A 16328-nucleotide genomic window follows, 5' to 3' on the forward strand; every position below is an offset into this window, starting at 1 on the left:
AATCGCACATTTTGATCTCTTTATAAGATTTTAAAGAAAAATCTTAAACTAATTATTGAATTCAATTTTGAATATTCAAACGACTAAATAATAAAAGTTAAAATTACCTATTATTTTTACACAATCCCCGGCTGGTTATAATTTCTATAACAATTAACTATCTGTGTTTTGTATTATTCGTGATCTATGCTAGTTACTAATTTGCAAGCGCGGGAATTTGTGAAACATTGCAAAAACAATTTTGTATAATAACTAGATTTACTGTAACAACGCCAGATATTTTGATAAAACATAAAAAATTGAGCAACCAATATAAATTAATTTGTAACATTAGCATATGACGACGCATCTGAGAAGGTATAGTGGGTAATAATGATTCTGTCCTAAGGTCACAACGCCATTACCGCCATCACTCATGCTCTGTACACAACCATAGATGTGTAAGTAGGAAATTATTTCCCATCCACTGCTAAACGATGCAGATTGCAAGACAGATGTGTGTGGCTTTGCAAAAGAAGAAAATCAGGTACCGATACACTAATGTATTAATTTATTCTGTATCATTACAATTAAGGTGTATTCTCATCCAGACTACACATTAAAGTTCGCATCGTGTGAAGTGAACAGTGAATAACCTTTTGCACATCTACGTTTACTCATATGCAGTGACTTAAGTGACGATCGTTTTTCCGTTGGCGGCGATTCCCATGACCTTGCGTCAGAATCATCGTCGTCCAATGTAAAAGATGATTTCATTTCATTTTTAGAGCAGACACTCGCTCAATGCTGAATGACGTACTACAGCGCAGTATATAATACTTTGATATCTTAATTATTTATAATTATCATAAATATACAAATTAACAAACTATTACCAACGTTTATGTATTCAAAATATTTTTTACAAATAACACCAGTATTTTTGTTGAAAGTTTATTCAAAAATATGGAATATATTTATTTATTATGATACAATTTGTACATGATCAATGATATAACATTGCCAAAACTTAAATAAATTGGTCTTCGAAACGCAATTTTGCAAATAAATTTTGAAATTTCTATAATTTTTGATATTTTCAAGAAATTTGTTTTACAAAATCATTTATAAATAAACTGAATGCGATTAATGTCATATGCAACAATTACTTAAATTAGTTTTTTACACTTAACAATACATTATTTTAACAGCAAAGTATAACTATTACATTTTTTAATTTAACGCTATATTCACAAGTAGTTAATATTTATCAGTTCATAAATTGTTTTCTGAAAGGCATAAGTATTGTATGTGGTATTTTCCCACAGGTCACACATATTTGAATGTAGTTCAAAATGGTTTTGTAGAGATCAAAGTCTTATACAGAAAGGCACCCTATACAAGCATTATAAATGTAAAGAAATCGCCAAAATTGCCCTTAAATTGTTTATACAGTTGACTTTTATGCAAGAGCAATAATTGACATTATTAAGACATTAGAAATTTTGTTTAGAGTTGCATATAGCATTAGATTATTTCAGTTTTCCGACTGCTTAGGCTTTTTTTTATCAATGCCCAATCCTCAAGAATATCTGCATCATTGAGCATGTAAACAATGTAAGGCCCAGCAACAGTAACAGCCCTTCTCCTTTCAGTATGATTTCTACGTCTTCTACCAGTCGAATTTAGCCACAAATCTGCATGAATATCAACATTGTTTCTGTCTTCTTCTAATCTGCGAATCTTTTCTTGTAAATCATTATGAATACAATCCCAGATTAATTCTTTTTCACTTTTAAAATTTTGTAATGCAGCCTGTTCTTCTGCTAGGAATTTATTTTGTATATTTTGTAATCTATACTGCTTTAGTACACCAGCTACTTCAGTTTTCGTTTTCATATTTTCTTTTAAACGTTCCAATGGTACTAAATATTCTTCGGATTTTCCAACCCGAACTTCTCCTAATTTTGTATCTACTTGAGTAATTCTTTCACGATATAGTCTGAAATTTTGTATCACATACATAATAGCAAAACATGTTTCCATCCAATACCATTTTTAATATGAAATAGGTTACTTACTGCTCTTTGAGAAGAGTAAACTGTCGTTCTAAATCTACTAGGTTTTCCATACATTCATTGCGTCGCCTCTCACATTCATCTTCATCCATTTCTGAGGAGTCATCGCTATCACTATGCTCTGCACTACTGTCACATGATGCAGAGCTTTGATTACTTTCATTACTGTCATGCGACATTTCTTCCCCTTCTGCCTCTGATTCATCTTTAACGCTTGGCATCTGTCTGAGTGTTAAACTTATTTATAAAATTAAATTAAAAAGAAATTATATATGAAAAAGTTAAAAATTTTCGAAACACAAAAACATTTCATTTAATTCTTCTTCATCGGGTCATCAATGTTGTTGTATAAATTTATATTACGATAATATAACCTCAAATGTAATGTTTACAATGCTTTTGATCCCTTTTATTTCATTATTAATGAAATAAAACGAAAACTTATGTACGAATATTTATGAAGTTCAGTTAAAAACATTAAAACAAAAAGGTATATTCCAAAAGCTCTAATATTTCTTCCACACAGAAATTTGCAAACATTCTATCGAAATCCTACACAAAGTACAGTATTGAAATATCCTGATAAATAACTTCACTAATGTTTATATAATATTAATGTACATACTCGCTATGAAATAATTTTGTTTATTTGTATAGCGTCACAAAATATTTAGTGTCCTAAAAGACAAAATAACGTCTGTCAAGTACCACGCGAAGCAACCATTTGTAATTGATCACACACAACTACGGCAGAACAAGAAACAGTACAACAATGAGAGTCTGATTTTGTACTTGATAGAAAGAATACGCGTCATTTATGCGTCTCTGTCTATCTAATGCAAAATCGGACTCTCACAGCTTTACTGCCTCTCGTTAAGCATGGCTCGTTCTAAAGTCGGCTATGTCCAAACATGTGGATTTCTTGTTGAGTATGCGCATTAAAATTTTTAAAAATGCAGAATTTTACAGTGTAATAACATTATTACTATCAACATTTTATTTTGTAGTTTTATATTTTCTCTTATTGAAACTTTCACTTCAGAACTGTAATTATTATGCATAAATAATAATTTATATAGCTTCTATTGAATCTGTGCCTATTCAGAACACAGCGTTATGCCGTTTAGATAGTGTTATAAGTCATAAGGTTCTGTTTACATAGTTTTTGTACTCGTTGAACGGAATATATATATTTACATATATAAATAGTAAAGGTTAGTAAGAAAAAATATATGAAAATCAAATAAAGTAATAAAAATACAGCTATATTTAAAAATAACTGTTCGATGAAAACTTTATCATCAGTTTTCGAACTGTTTGTAAAACGTTCTATGCTTAACTCATCATTTTTTGGATCTGCGATACATTCCTGACTAGAGATGCAGCCAATAAGATTTTTTCGCGGTCACATGGTTTTGTTTACTCGAGGTCTGTAAAACACTGCAGTACATATACACAAATGCACATCATTTTAACAATGATTTTGATTGGTCAATGTATTTACATTCCTACATTTCTACAGTTCCCTCGATAAAGATGTAAAATTGCTTTTTCGAATAAAAATTGTCTCAAATATTTACTATTTTGTTTTTAATTTCGAAAATTTACTATTTACACTTTCTCCGGCTAAATGAAATATGTGAAGCGTATATATCGCATGTATGGCAATATATTTCATTGAAGTAGGTATCGTAATATTTTTACAAAATGCTTAAGGAAATGTAGAAAATTAGTAAGAATTTCAACATTCTTAAACGATTGGTTGACATTCTAAGGAGGTAGCACTGACAACGAGCTTTCTCTTAAAGACACCACGAATGGTTAGAGGTTGAAAGTTTTCAATCTACAGAATTGAAATTTTGTGGCAGGTTTGTTGGCTGCCATCTTGGACCTCGCTCGTTTGAGAAGCCGGCCGCCCGCAAAAATCTTCGAGTTTCACGCGTTCTCGCGGCCTCACGTATTCCGTAATCGGGTGGCGTGATTTCACGACGAATTCGTAGATCTGTTGCGGTCAATCTAATCAAGATTCGGGTCCGGAATGCATTAGGTGAGTTCAAAATAAGTCAACGTTAATTTCCTGATCGCGATGGCGTGTGATTTATCTCGTACATGTGTGTTCGTGTCCCTTGTGCTTGTGCGTGCTTCTATTCCATGTAGCAGATAGTAGATTAACTTTTACTTCGATTCATATTCTTTGGTGAAGATATTAGCTTTTTTCACGTACAAATGCCTCCTATATAGTCGTAATTGACGTTTCGCAAAGTCATAATTAGAAATTCCTGAAACAAACCGGTAGTCTTCAACGAACTTACAATCAATAGGCATATAAGGAATATGCAGCTCATTCGTTGCAATTAGTGAACACGTTTTAGCATTTATCAATCTCTCGTTTCATGGCCCAATTTGTCCCCTTGTTATTCTACTCTATATCACATAATGATTCCTGCTAAAGTTGTTTTGATTTTTCTAACCGCGTAACTTATAATTTCGATTAGATCTTGAACGATGTGATACAGATGCTTCCAATAAAAAATACATCGTAAAATTTTGAAAAGAATTTGATCGTATATTATATCATTTATATTTCTAACAAATTAAAACAGTGATTAAAGGTTACTATAGTATTTAAGTTCTTTTCATCCTATTTATTTTAATTGTATATAAGAAATATTGATTGTAATTTAATATAAATTGTTCTCTCTTGATGTGTTACATTTAATACAATCGTTATATAATTAAGTAGTATGATTCATCTTTGTATATGTTGCTATATTGTGTACATGTATTAGTCAAGATACGTATACAATGCTTTGACTTAATTGAAAAGGAAGGTTTATGAATCTTGAGAGTAGCAAATTTCAATATAATCGTACAGTGCCGATGTTTTTCTATTATCTTATCAGTTTTATGAAAAGTACTGTGTTCAAGTGCTTAAATAGATACTTCTTTGATACATGCAATAGTTAACAAAGCACAAGTTAGTGTTTGTCAAGTTTGACTAACATATACTTGTATATATGTTTTAAAATCATTTACTTTCTTTAGTTGCATTAAGGCAAATAATTTTTTCCATTTTTAATGTGATTTTTTTAATGACTCAGGTGTACTTTTTTCCTCGCGCATTCGTAACTGGGTGAGTGGAGGAGATAAAATAACTAGCTCTTATAACTTTTTGATAGACAACGGTGAAAACATAGCAATCAACAAAACAAATAGTAATAGTGATATATCGGAGAGAATGGCATTACCTAGTAGAGCGCGAGTTTACACTGATGTAAATTCACATAAATCTAGAGATTACTGGGACTATGAATCCTATGTTGTTAATTGGGGGTAAGTATATTTAATTAAACATACATATATGTATATATTTATATTTGTTCTTATTTTATTTATTTATCTTGCTTTGTTCACTTTTGATCGTTTCTTTATTATGTAGGCAACAAGACGATTACCAGTTAGTGAGAAAATTAGGCAGAGGAAAATACAGTGAAGTGTTTGAAGCTATTAATGTCACAAATAGTGAGAAATGTGTTGTAAAAATTTTAAAGGTATGAAAACATAGTTTACTCTTTTTAAGTAAATAGATTATATAATTGTTCTGAAAATATCATTCTAATCTAATTTTAATTTCTAGCCTGTAAAAAAGAAGAAGATAAAAAGGGAGATTAAAATCTTAGAAAATCTTAAAGGTGGGACCAACATAATTACACTCCAAGCAGTTGTTAAAGATCCAGTATCGAGGACACCGGCACTGATCTTTGAGCACGTCAACAACACAGATTTCAAGCAATTATACCAGACGCTAACAGACTACGACATAAGATACTACCTCTACGAGTTATTAAAAGTGCGTGTATTGTTAAGTGCAATGGAACCAAGTATCAGTCCAATGTGAACCTTCGAGATTATTATTTCGATAGATGTAGGTGTATATCATAGGTTCGAAGAAGAGTTCGAAAATATTTAATTCTCACAAAGTTATTGTTTATTGATGCGTATAAGTTTGTCGTCAATGATACAAATTCAGTTTGACGCTAACTTTTACGAAGCACGTTTTTAACCCTTTCAATGCTGCAAAAGATTTGATCGTTCAAATGATTTATTTATAGTAGCATTTTAAGTTTTTATGTGTCAGAAATTATTCTTTTTTTTTTATTCTAATTTCTTAATAATATTATTAATATAGACGAACAAGGTTTTTTATTACATAGTATAGTAATATGTGATGAAGTAACATATAGATAACATATTTAATTAGTAAAATTTAGTAGAATAAAATTCAGTACTCTTAGAAGTGTTCAGTATAGAAAGGGTTAATCATTATTGTAGTATGTGAAAGTGTGACATTTTTCTATTAAAGCTAAAGATTCATCATTTTTCGTTCGTCAAAGAACATAAAAGAATCCTTAGTTTCAGAAATTTTTAAAATTTTCGGACTCGTGAATATTTCTTTAAGTAAGTAATACGTGGATAATGCTCAACCCACTTTGTATCTATAGCCATATAAGAAGTAACGGGACATTAATAAACAACACGACATTATTCCATCTTGTTTCTGTGCTTAGGCATTGGATTATTGTCATAGTATGGGAATAATGCATAGGGACGTCAAACCGCACAACGTTATGATCGATCATGATAATCGAAAGTTGCGGTTAATCGACTGGGGTCTAGCAGAGTTTTATCATCCTGGTCAAGAATACAATGTACGAGTAGCTTCGCGTTATTTTAAAGGTCCAGAACTACTCGTAGATTACCAGGTTTGCATTTCTTTACTATTAAATGTTACTTGAATCGTATATTGTAATTACATTACGGACATCACATTATTTTCTTCGTGTTGTAGATGTACGATTATTCATTAGATATGTGGTCTCTTGGGTGCATGCTTGCAAGTATGATATTCAGGAAAGAACCGTTTTTTCACGGACACGATAATTATGACCAACTAGTTAGAATCGCAAAAGTTCTTGGGACAGAAGAACTATTCGAATATCTTGACAAGTATCACATCGAATTGGATCCTCGTTTCAATGACATACTAGGCCGACATTCGCGCAAACGCTGGGAGCGTTTCATGCATTCAGAGAACCAACATTTGGTGTCAGCCGAAAGCCTTGATTTTCTTGACAAACTTTTGCGCTATGACCATTTTGAGAGACTCACTGCACGCGAAGCCATGGAACATCCTTATTTTTGTAAGTACACGTAATATTTAAATCTTATTCAAGCATTATTTGAAATAATTAAAAATTAGGCCAGTAGTGCAAAACATTGCAGACCGTTTTCTCTTTTAACGAATTGCACCTTCAGGATATATACTTCGGAAGCACGATCATGATTTTGGTTACCCATGAATAATGCTCTTATAAACCATATTTTTTTATTTATTTTTTTGTTTACTCGAAATTATTTGAATAATCCACCATTAGCTATATCATGGTGTAGTTGAGGTTTCGATGATATTTTATATTCGAATTGTATCGGTACTACAAAGAATGTCAATAAGCACTGGTTATTAAATGAATGACTACTTACTCTGGTATTTATTTAATATTTTAATGCACAGTGGTTGGAAATTATGAGTATATTATTGGCCCCATTATTATAGGAGCTATATTATACTCTGAATATTCATTTCATACCACTCTTGTTTTAGATCCAATAGTAAAAGACCAAGGTCGATTAAACATGGTATCATCGTCACCTACTCCCATGACAAGTTCGTTACCTGCAGGTGAGTAACGGGCCAGGTAATGTCAGCTCCTCAATTTCCAATTTATAATTATTTAACCATATCATTCACGTATTGCTGAATCGACCACGAGAACGCCATAAACATTCATTCGCATCCTCGAATACGATGCGTATTGATTAAAACATCCGTGAAATTCGTATTAATACGGACTCACAATTTCTATTTTACGATATTTATAAAGAACGAAAGAATGCCATCGGGGCTACGAACAACGTTATGTCTATATCGTAATGTTACCGGATACCCGTTATTCGGGTGTCACACGGTTGAGTGCATGAAAATCGGCTATCGACATCGTTCGGAGTCGGTGTCCAAAAAGTTTAACGAATTCGCAATGGCCAAGCACCGCTCTTCTAAAGTGTTCAAACGTTGAGCGTGGAAACACATTTATGTTGAAATGTATCGTTAAAATAAGGTAGATATTTGTCGGGCACCTTTCTCCATTGCGAGTATGTTAAAAGGAAAAAAAAACTATGTTACGCTTTACGCAAGGTCGTTCCAGGCGTCTAGATAAAATGAAATAGAAATTTTGGCGCGCTACTGCCAGAACATAAACTTCACCAACAAATCATCTTTCGTTATCGGTGATGTATCCGACCTGTAGAATTTCAAGGGCGTGGAACGACCAACGCGGTTTATAATAATACGATAGAGAGAACATACGAAATAATGTAATAACGGCCCTTACAAAGCAAAGCGATCTTCTATTTTTTACAAGCGATATATATGTTTTTATTTTTTACAGTACATTGCGTACATTAAAATTTCCGATATTCACGACAGCTATGTTTTTTACCTTTTTTTCGTTTTATTAACAATGAAGATCGTTTCACGTAACCATAGTATGACTAGAGGTGCGACTAAACAAATGTTTGATTTGAAATATGGAAACGATTCAAGTCTGTGTCGTATAACGTCGATTGATCGTGAAATTAGAATAAACTGTATAAAGCGCTACCGATTGTTTTTATGTCGTCGCATCGAGAGCACCGACGACGTGCCTCGCCAAACGTGCGATGGATCTGTTTCTTCTCGATACTGATAACAGGATGAAGCCGCAAGTGCCCGGTATCAATACCTGCAAGAAAATGTTTGATTCCTCCCTAACACATGGTGAATATTATAAAATAATTATTATATTTGAATGCGTGATGTTACTACTAATAATTATGGACAGTGTAACGCGCATGTTTAATTTGTTGTATGCAATTAAATTCGTTTGATTTTAAAAAGGAGCGTAGCGAGAATGCACGAATTCCAAAGATACAGTTTGCAATCTGGTGACTGATAATCGATTGCAAATGTATTTCCTGCCGAACATAGAGCATCAATGAAACGACAATTGGACTTGAATTGCTCAGTCATTTCAAAACAGGCATTTTTTTGTTTAGTCGGTGTTACGTATCCATTTTTACGAGAAAGATTTTACGAAGAATCAAACATTTTCGTTTAGGTATCGACACCTCGCGCGAGGGGCTTGATCTCATCCCTAAACCCGACCGCGTGCAATGTACCGATTCGTGGAACAAACGGATGGAGAAAATCAAGATGAGGGAGTCGTGGGGACTGTATTCCGATTTCATGTTCAATATAGAATTCGATAAGTGATCCTTCCATTCCACCTCAGCTCGCAAACATAAGAAGAAACGATGGTGGACCACTGTTTACGCGAATGGCAACTATATTTCGACGCGATACATAAAGTTCTACGATTTAGACATTCCTTATTCTACAGCTTGGGAATCACTTAAGAATAAAAGAAAAAAAAAACAGATTTTGCGTCTGATGTAATCGAAATGTAATCTACCGTGTACGGTTTAAAGTCTTAACGGAAGATGGAAGAAGACGATGATGACGAAGACGAAGACGAAGACGAAGACGACGACGAAGAAGAAGAAGAAGAAGATGAAGAAGAAGAAGTAGAAGAAGTGGGAAGTAATCGATGTGTTCCGAGAGCGTTGTCGAGCGTATGACAAACGTTTTAGTAAACGAAAGCTTACGATGATACAGGATACACGAAACGAATCGAAGTACGTGCTCCGTCCATATTGGCCGGTGTGCATGTGCCATTAAATACCTTGTACGTTGCTTTTCTCCGTTTTGTAATTGATTTGTACGGTACTATCCTTTTACTGACGCTGCTACTAAATGTCACGATTGTGGGAGACTTGTAAATGCATACAAATGCAATTATTAGATCATGTTTTGTCATTCGGAGGATGATCGTTATTACGCGACATTATTACGTGAAGAGGGCGATGCAAAGCGAAAACCAACACGTATATTTTGCATCCATACACGTGCGTACGTACATCGACGCGCACGCTCATGCTTCAACACACCTCATACACACACACGCGCACACACACACAACACAACGATACAACATATACACATACACACTCACACTTATACATGTACCTTAGGCCGCTCGGTTTAGTACTTTTAACGATGATAAAAATGTTCGTTTATATCTGATACAATAATAGTTGAATAAAATGTTTGTTATAGCCAAGTACTCTTTGTGCTCTGTGAATACCTATGTATCCAGTAATAAATGCCACCGACACGTTGGTAAGGCATTGTTAATCGGGAGGACTTAACAATACTATTTCGAAGGCGTGGATTCAAATTTTAACCAATTTGCTAAGTTTGTTCTTTAACTACGATCATTTTTTTCTTTTTGTCTGTCACGTTAAACCGTAGTGGTTCTCATTGATCAAAGTCGAGAATTCACAGACACCTTAAAAACACTTGGCGTCAGCAAAAGCCTACCGACACGAAAGATATATACATACCGATAAAGATAGAAGGAAAAGAAAATCTTGTATTGCTGTACATTTGTACGCTCGATGCGCTGTTCCAAACTTTAAGTGTCGACAAACACGCGATCAAAATCGATCGAATTATTTCGTATACAGCATTACCAATGTGTTTCTTATAAAATTGAACGTGTAATTATTTATATATAAATAAGACAATTTATTATGTACATTTGAAAAATATTCATCGCGCGCGCGCGCGAAAGAGAGCGAGAGAGAGAGAGAGAAAGGGAGAGTGAGAGATACGTACTTTTAATGAATGTATAGGAATAGAGCACACTCCACTTGTACACCGTGTCCTTTCGTATTATTTCGAAAGAATTCGTCAGTTCCTATACGTATAAATTTTTGCGCATAAAGTACGGTCAATTTGATATACATATATACATGTATATACATATATATACACACACCTCACAGACACACACCCATATGTATGTATGCATATATATGTATATACGTACATATATACGCTAGCGTATTACCAACAAATGCGTAACCGATTCAAGCGGAGTGTGAGTAAAAATTCGAGAAGTAACGCGTGGCTCTCGAATATTATCGGCTAAAAAAAATAGTACTGTTCGCTTCTTATTCTGATCACTGCGCCGTTTTTGCCTTATTATCGTGTATTTTAAGATTTTATATGTATATATATGTATATTTTATTTTTCAATAACGCATAAAAAAATATATATACATATATACATATACACAGAGGATAAGTGAAAATATAAAAGGTAAATAAGAACTGTGCGAGGCGAAATACTGCGCTATAGATATTAAAGATGTAAAAAAAATGAATACTCTGTGTAATACAAGTAAACTATAAATACATTTTATTTATTCTGCTTATGATTGTCGTATCGCTTGAACGCACGATAAACTGTTTAATTTCGAAGTAATTTTTACGTGGCAAGAACGGCGCAAACGTACTTGTTTGTCCAAGTTTGATAACCCTCCCTGTTCATACGTTAAGTTTATGATAATCTAGTTTAGTTTTATAGGAAAACAAAAAACTATTGATTAATTACTATTTAAATCTGCAAATGAACTTAAACGAACAAAAAAAAAACAAAAACAATTAAAGTAACGAATTGTCATTAATATAATTAATATATTATGCTCCGTGAATTTTAACTTTGATACTTTATCTTGCAAAGTCATAGTTTCGCGGTATTTTGAAAGCAGAATGTGATGTTAATAGACAAGAATTGCTGATAACGCCATTCTGTCGTTATAGTGCTTTACAGGCCAGTTTTTCGAATTTTTTTTCTTTTTTTTTTTTTTCTTTCTTTCATTTTATTCGAGAACGGTTGTATTCTGGGAGAACGAAGTGCACTGAATCTTTTATCGTACCAAATGCATGTACGTTCGATTTTCTAACATCTCATTAATACAATGCCAAAGCGACAAAATGAAATCGTTTACAGACTTTCTCGTTTTTCTGTTTCTCTCTTCTACTCTAAAAAAATTAGTTTATTTAGTTCTTTTAAATAAACATGGTATTACTTGTAAAATAAAGTATTTTGACATGGTTGAGGTATGACAATAAAATTAGCCAAAGTGCACGGAAATGCTTTGATTTAAACCTCATCATCGACTACAGAAGCATTATAAAAATGAAAAAAGACAACTCACTGTGTATTACGCGACCTCATGTTTTTAATGTTTTCGCATATTTACTCCCGAAATTAGAAACACAATGATTAAATAAATAACGAAAAGTTATAGACTTCTTTTATGCGGACACGAGGCACTTGCGCGTATATACGATGTAACAATACATACATGATTTACAACAAAAGAACGTTGTAACAACACTAAAATAACAGTGCTGTATAGGATTAATTAATTAAAAAAAAAAAAAAGGAAATACAATTTCGTTTGTATTAAAAGAGCGAATTCGTTTAATTATTAAATTTACCCTTACCACGTTTATACATTCTGTTTCAAATTTGTTCACTTATAATGATGTATAAGATTTATTTATTTTTTTAAAAACATTGATACACATAAATAAAGTATAACATATTTTCTAAATAAAAAAATCTGCTTTTTGACCTTTCCAAATAAAAAAAAAAAAAAGGAAAAAACTTATAATAAATCATAGAAAGTAGGGGAAAATATCAAGATTTTTGGAAAAATTATAAAAGAATAACTGCTTGAAAGTGTATTACTCAAAAATAACAGGTTATGTTTTTGATTATGTAATTTTTATTACAAAATTTTTTACTCAATGACACATATTGAGCAAAATTTACGTAGTATCACTTGTAAAGGTAATAATTTGAGTTAAAAATTCCATAAATTTTATCCTTGCCGTGGGGTGTACCTATTGTGACACGCATTCGTAAGCATACTTTCCTTTGCGATCTACGGGCGATCTGTGTGTGTTACACGGTTAACAGTTACTTCGCGTTAGCTTCTCAATTGACTTTAAATTCGACGATGGACGAAGTAGAAATATTGCGGAAAAGAGTAAGGGAACTCGAAAACAAACTGCTGGAAAAACAATGTAAAACCACGTCGATTGCCAGAGAAAAGATAGAACATATGTCAAGTGAAGTGGTTGATTCAAATCCCTACAGGTGATTCTCCTTTGTATTGTATCAAACATTTTCTATCTCGAAAGAAAATACAAAGTATTAATATTATGTTATTGGTTTTTTATTAGTCGATTAATGGCTTTAAAACGCATGGGCATAGTAGATAATTACGAAAGAATAAGAGAATTGACAATTGCTATAGTTGGAGTAGGTGGAGTTGGCAGTGTAACTGCAGAAATGCTCACAAGATGTGGAATTGGAAAGGTAGTTATTTTTACCATTATTTGAGGATCATCACTGACACATATATGACACATGGCGGTGAATGTGTTAATCTTTTAAACAACAAACATTACAAATTTCAGTTGATCCTTTTTGATTATGATAAAGTGGAAATGGCAAATATGAATAGACTTTTCTTTCAACCATATCAAGCTGGTCAAAGTAAAGTAGAAGCAGCTGCAGCAACACTGCAAAATATTAACCCTGATGTAGACATCGAGACACACAATTACAATATCACTACAATGGATCATTTTGATAATTTCATGAACACCATAAGGTATAAAGGAGTAATGCTTCGAATATTACAAGCTGTAAAACTAACAGATATTTTACTTTATTTCTAGTACATCGAGTTTAAGCAAAGGTCCAGTAGACTTAGTATTAAGTTGTGTAGATAATTTTGAAGCACGAATGGCAATTAATACAGCTTGCAACGAGTTAAATCAAAGGTGGTTCGAAAGTGGAGTCTCAGAAAATGCTGTTTCTGGTCATATTCAATTTATTATTCCAGGAGAGACAGCCTGTTTCGCGGTAAATAAAAATAATAGTCGAAATACGAATGGCTATAAAAAAAATTTACGAAAATGAACTAACACTTAACTAACATTATTTTCAGTGTGCTCCTCCGTTAGTAGTGGCAGAAAATATAGACGAAAAGACTTTAAAACGAGACGGTGTATGCGCAGCATCTTTGCCAACAACTATGGGAATTGTTGCTGGTTTTTTAGTTCAAAATGCATTGAAGTATCTTTTGAATTTTGGCGATGTATCTTATTATTTGGGCTACAATGCTATGCAAGATTTTTTTCCTAAAATGACGTTAAGGCCAAATGAAAACTGTGATGATAGATATTGTAGGGAACGCCAACAAGAATATGCGGCTAAACCGAAACCTCAGAAAAAGGTCGAAGAAATCGTCGAAGAAAAACCGTTACACGAGGATAATGAATGGGGTATGTCAATTAGTTGTATAAAAATAAAGTTCGGATTTAAAGGATATTATTTTACCACAGGAATTTCGCTCGTCGACGAGCAAGAACAACAGGTGACTGAAAACGAGCATCCTTCGTTAGTGGATGTGAAAGGATGCTCTAATATACCATCTCATTTGCAAACAAATCAAATTTCATCTGAATCTGGTCCGAGCTTAGAAGAACTTATGGCACTAATGAAATCTATTTGATTTTCACCAATCCGTGATAAATAACTGTATTAATATTATATGCATTCCATTTACACTTTGCATACTGTTATCCGTTATAATTTAATTTGTACAATTTGAAAATAAATCGAGATTTTATTGTCATATGTATAAATCAATTTTTAGATTGATTAGAAAATTTATTAAAGTTAAACATCAAACTTTTCAAAACAAACATTCTGCCCTTCTTCCTCATATTCTTCTCTGGTTACTAGAAGATTTGAAAATATTGAATCTTTTGAAAGTGTTTTACCGCCATACCATGAGTATGTGATTGGACTGAAAAAAAAGTAATAATAAATTATGTATTTATCGGAATTTTTAATTGTATTAAGATGAATTTTAATGTTTATTTACTTCTCAGGTAAATGAACATTTATTGTGTATTCTGCAGGTGCAAGACTTCTAACTTCTTTATAAATTCTTTCCTGGAATCCAGGAAACTTTGCATTTCCACCAGTAAGAATGATATTCGACAACAGATGAGGCCATGTTTCTTCTTCACATCCTTTCAAACAATCCATAATTGCTTCTGGAATACCCATTTGTCGGATGCCAACATCAGAGGGGTAAAACAATATTTCTGGTATAGCAAATCTTTCATTGCTCAGGCGTAAAGTCTGCTGTTCGTTAGGAGGCTCTGGATTTTTAAGATAACCACGTCTTAATGTTGTATAATCTGGTAAAACATAGTCCTTGATTATAGGATTATTTTCCAACTTATTTTTGGCAGTTTCCATGTCTTTAAAAAACTCTTGAGAAACAAAACACGAATCCTCTTTCACCTGATTTATTACATAAGTTTCATCCATGACATGAAGTTGTCGATAAGATATAATTTCTTTGAGATGATTCGTAAGAAGTTTACCACCCACATCAATGCGTCTGATACCTTCTTTAACTTTAGTATCATTTACATAAGGTACTATGTGTGTGAAACTATATCCACTATCAACTACGATACAGCACTTGGAATTAGCATTTTCTGTTTTATATTGGTAACATGAGAGGGTAGTGGAATTAATTCTTAATAGACTTTGACACTCATATTCTTCAAAGAATATCTCTGTTATAGCTTCTTGAACTGTGGAAAAGTTGAATAAAGGTTCAGTCACGATCACAGAAAGCTGATTTAAATTTACTGGACAACACTCTTTCGAGAATATGTAATCCCATACAGTTTTCTGAACATCCCAGTTAACGAGGTATCCCTTTTGAAACGGTAAGATGTAAAAAAGTCCAGATGCGTCCCGACATTCTTCGATTTGATTTCCAACAAATGGTCTTCGTCGTTCACTTTTTGCTTTCATGATGCAATTAGGAACTAATCTATAAGTGAGAACATATAAAATTATCTTCGTTAAATTGTTAATTTATTGTTAAAACTCACTTCGGATTGTCAGAGGCTAACCCAACTTTTACGGTGTTAGCCCCATTATCAAGAACAAATGTAGAACTACTCATGTTAACGGCACGATTAAATTAAACGATAATCGAAAATTTGAGCATTTCTCTTTAACCTCATATGTTATAGAATTTCAATCGGAAGCATTTGACACGAAGAATGAAATTCTTTCGCCGAATCATGAAAAACGCTTCGAACAAGCGCCATGATGTTTACATATGAAACGGAAACATTGTGAACTTTTTACAGGG

At 32.9% G+C, this 16328-nt stretch overlaps 4 protein-coding genes across 4 annotated transcripts; 2 read left to right on the top strand and 2 right to left on the bottom strand.

Moving 5' to 3' along the window:
• Positions 1-936: 936 nt before the first annotated feature.
• Positions 937-2795, bottom strand: Brms1 (breast cancer metastasis-suppressor 1-like protein). Its single transcript, XM_076776761.1, has 3 exons — positions 2683-2795; positions 2061-2282; positions 937-1981 (listed from the first exon to the last, which is right to left on the bottom strand). The coding sequence occupies exons 2-3, from the start codon at positions 2276-2278 to the stop codon at positions 1507-1509; spliced, it is 693 nt and encodes a 230-aa protein (XP_076632876.1). The 5' UTR covers positions 2279-2282; positions 2683-2795; the 3' UTR covers positions 937-1506.
• A 1143-nt stretch (positions 2796-3938) lies between these two features.
• On the top strand, positions 3939-12535 carry Ckiialpha (casein kinase II subunit alpha). The gene is made up of 8 exons (XM_076776906.1): positions 3939-4104; positions 5159-5390; positions 5497-5608; positions 5695-5907; positions 6626-6820; positions 6907-7258; positions 7720-7797; positions 9272-12535. Exons 2-8 carry the CDS (start codon positions 5296-5298, stop codon positions 9424-9426), a joined length of 1200 nt encoding a protein of 399 aa, XP_076633021.1. The 5' UTR covers positions 3939-4104; positions 5159-5295; the 3' UTR covers positions 9427-12535.
• Positions 12536-12844: 309 nt separating this feature from the next.
• Positions 12845-14803, top strand: Uba5 (Ubiquitin-like activating enzyme 5). Its single transcript, XM_076776699.1, has 6 exons — positions 12845-13228; positions 13315-13450; positions 13552-13748; positions 13816-14002; positions 14088-14424; positions 14485-14803. The coding sequence occupies exons 1-6, from the start codon at positions 13089-13091 to the stop codon at positions 14652-14654; spliced, it is 1167 nt and encodes a 388-aa protein (XP_076632814.1). The 5' UTR covers positions 12845-13088; the 3' UTR covers positions 14655-14803.
• Arp6 (Actin-related protein 6) lies at positions 14749-16302 on the bottom strand. The gene is made up of 3 exons (XM_076776698.1): positions 16063-16302; positions 15030-16001; positions 14749-14951 (listed from the first exon to the last, which is right to left on the bottom strand). The coding sequence occupies exons 1-3, from the start codon at positions 16134-16136 to the stop codon at positions 14822-14824; spliced, it is 1176 nt and encodes a 391-aa protein (XP_076632813.1). The 5' UTR covers positions 16137-16302; the 3' UTR covers positions 14749-14821.
• Between the last annotated feature and the right edge of the window lie 26 nt (positions 16303-16328).

The sequence above is a fragment of the Colletes latitarsis genome, chromosome 11, assembly GCF_051014445.1.
Source record: "Colletes latitarsis isolate SP2378_abdomen chromosome 11, iyColLati1, whole genome shotgun sequence".
In the NCBI taxonomy this organism is placed as follows: Eukaryota; Metazoa; Arthropoda; class Insecta; order Hymenoptera; family Colletidae; genus Colletes; species Colletes latitarsis.

What these genes read in the sequence shown, in the direction of transcription:
- Brms1 (XM_076776761.1), bottom strand. Translation starts at nt 2,278, where the DNA reads ATGCCAAGCGTTAAAGATGAATCAGAGGCAGAAGGGGAAGAAATGTCG. An exon ending in TTTACTCTTCTCAAAGAGCA is followed by an intron (nt 1,982 to 2,060) that starts GTAAGTAACCTA and finishes ACAAAATTTCAG; the next exon opens with ACTATATCGTGAAAGAATTA.
- Arp6 (XM_076776698.1), bottom strand. Translation starts at nt 16,136, where the DNA reads ATGAGTAGTTCTACATTTGTTCTTGATAATGGGGCTAACACCGTAAAA. An exon ending in TTAGCCTCTGACAATCCGAA is followed by an intron (nt 16,002 to 16,062) that starts GTGAGTTTTAAC and finishes TCTCACTTATAG; the next exon opens with ATTAGTTCCTAATTGCATCA. An exon ending in AATGTTCATTTACCTGAGAA is followed by an intron (nt 14,952 to 15,029) that starts GTAAATAAACAT and finishes CTTTTTTTTCAG; the next exon opens with TCCAATCACATACTCATGGT.
- Ckiialpha (XM_076776906.1), top strand. Translation starts at nt 5,296, where the DNA reads ATGGCATTACCTAGTAGAGCGCGAGTTTACACTGATGTAAATTCACAT. An exon ending in CATGGAACATCCTTATTTTT is followed by an intron (nt 7,259 to 7,719) that starts GTAAGTACACGT and finishes CTCTTGTTTTAG; the next exon opens with ATCCAATAGTAAAAGACCAA. An exon ending in GACAAGTTCGTTACCTGCAG is followed by an intron (nt 7,798 to 9,271) that starts GTGAGTAACGGG and finishes ATTTTCGTTTAG; the next exon opens with GTATCGACACCTCGCGCGAG.
- Uba5 (XM_076776699.1), top strand. Translation starts at nt 13,089, where the DNA reads ATGGACGAAGTAGAAATATTGCGGAAAAGAGTAAGGGAACTCGAAAAC. An exon ending in GTTGATTCAAATCCCTACAG is followed by an intron (nt 13,229 to 13,314) that starts GTGATTCTCCTT and finishes GTTTTTTATTAG; the next exon opens with TCGATTAATGGCTTTAAAAC. An exon ending in GAGAGACAGCCTGTTTCGCG is followed by an intron (nt 14,003 to 14,087) that starts GTAAATAAAAAT and finishes CATTATTTTCAG; the next exon opens with TGTGCTCCTCCGTTAGTAGT.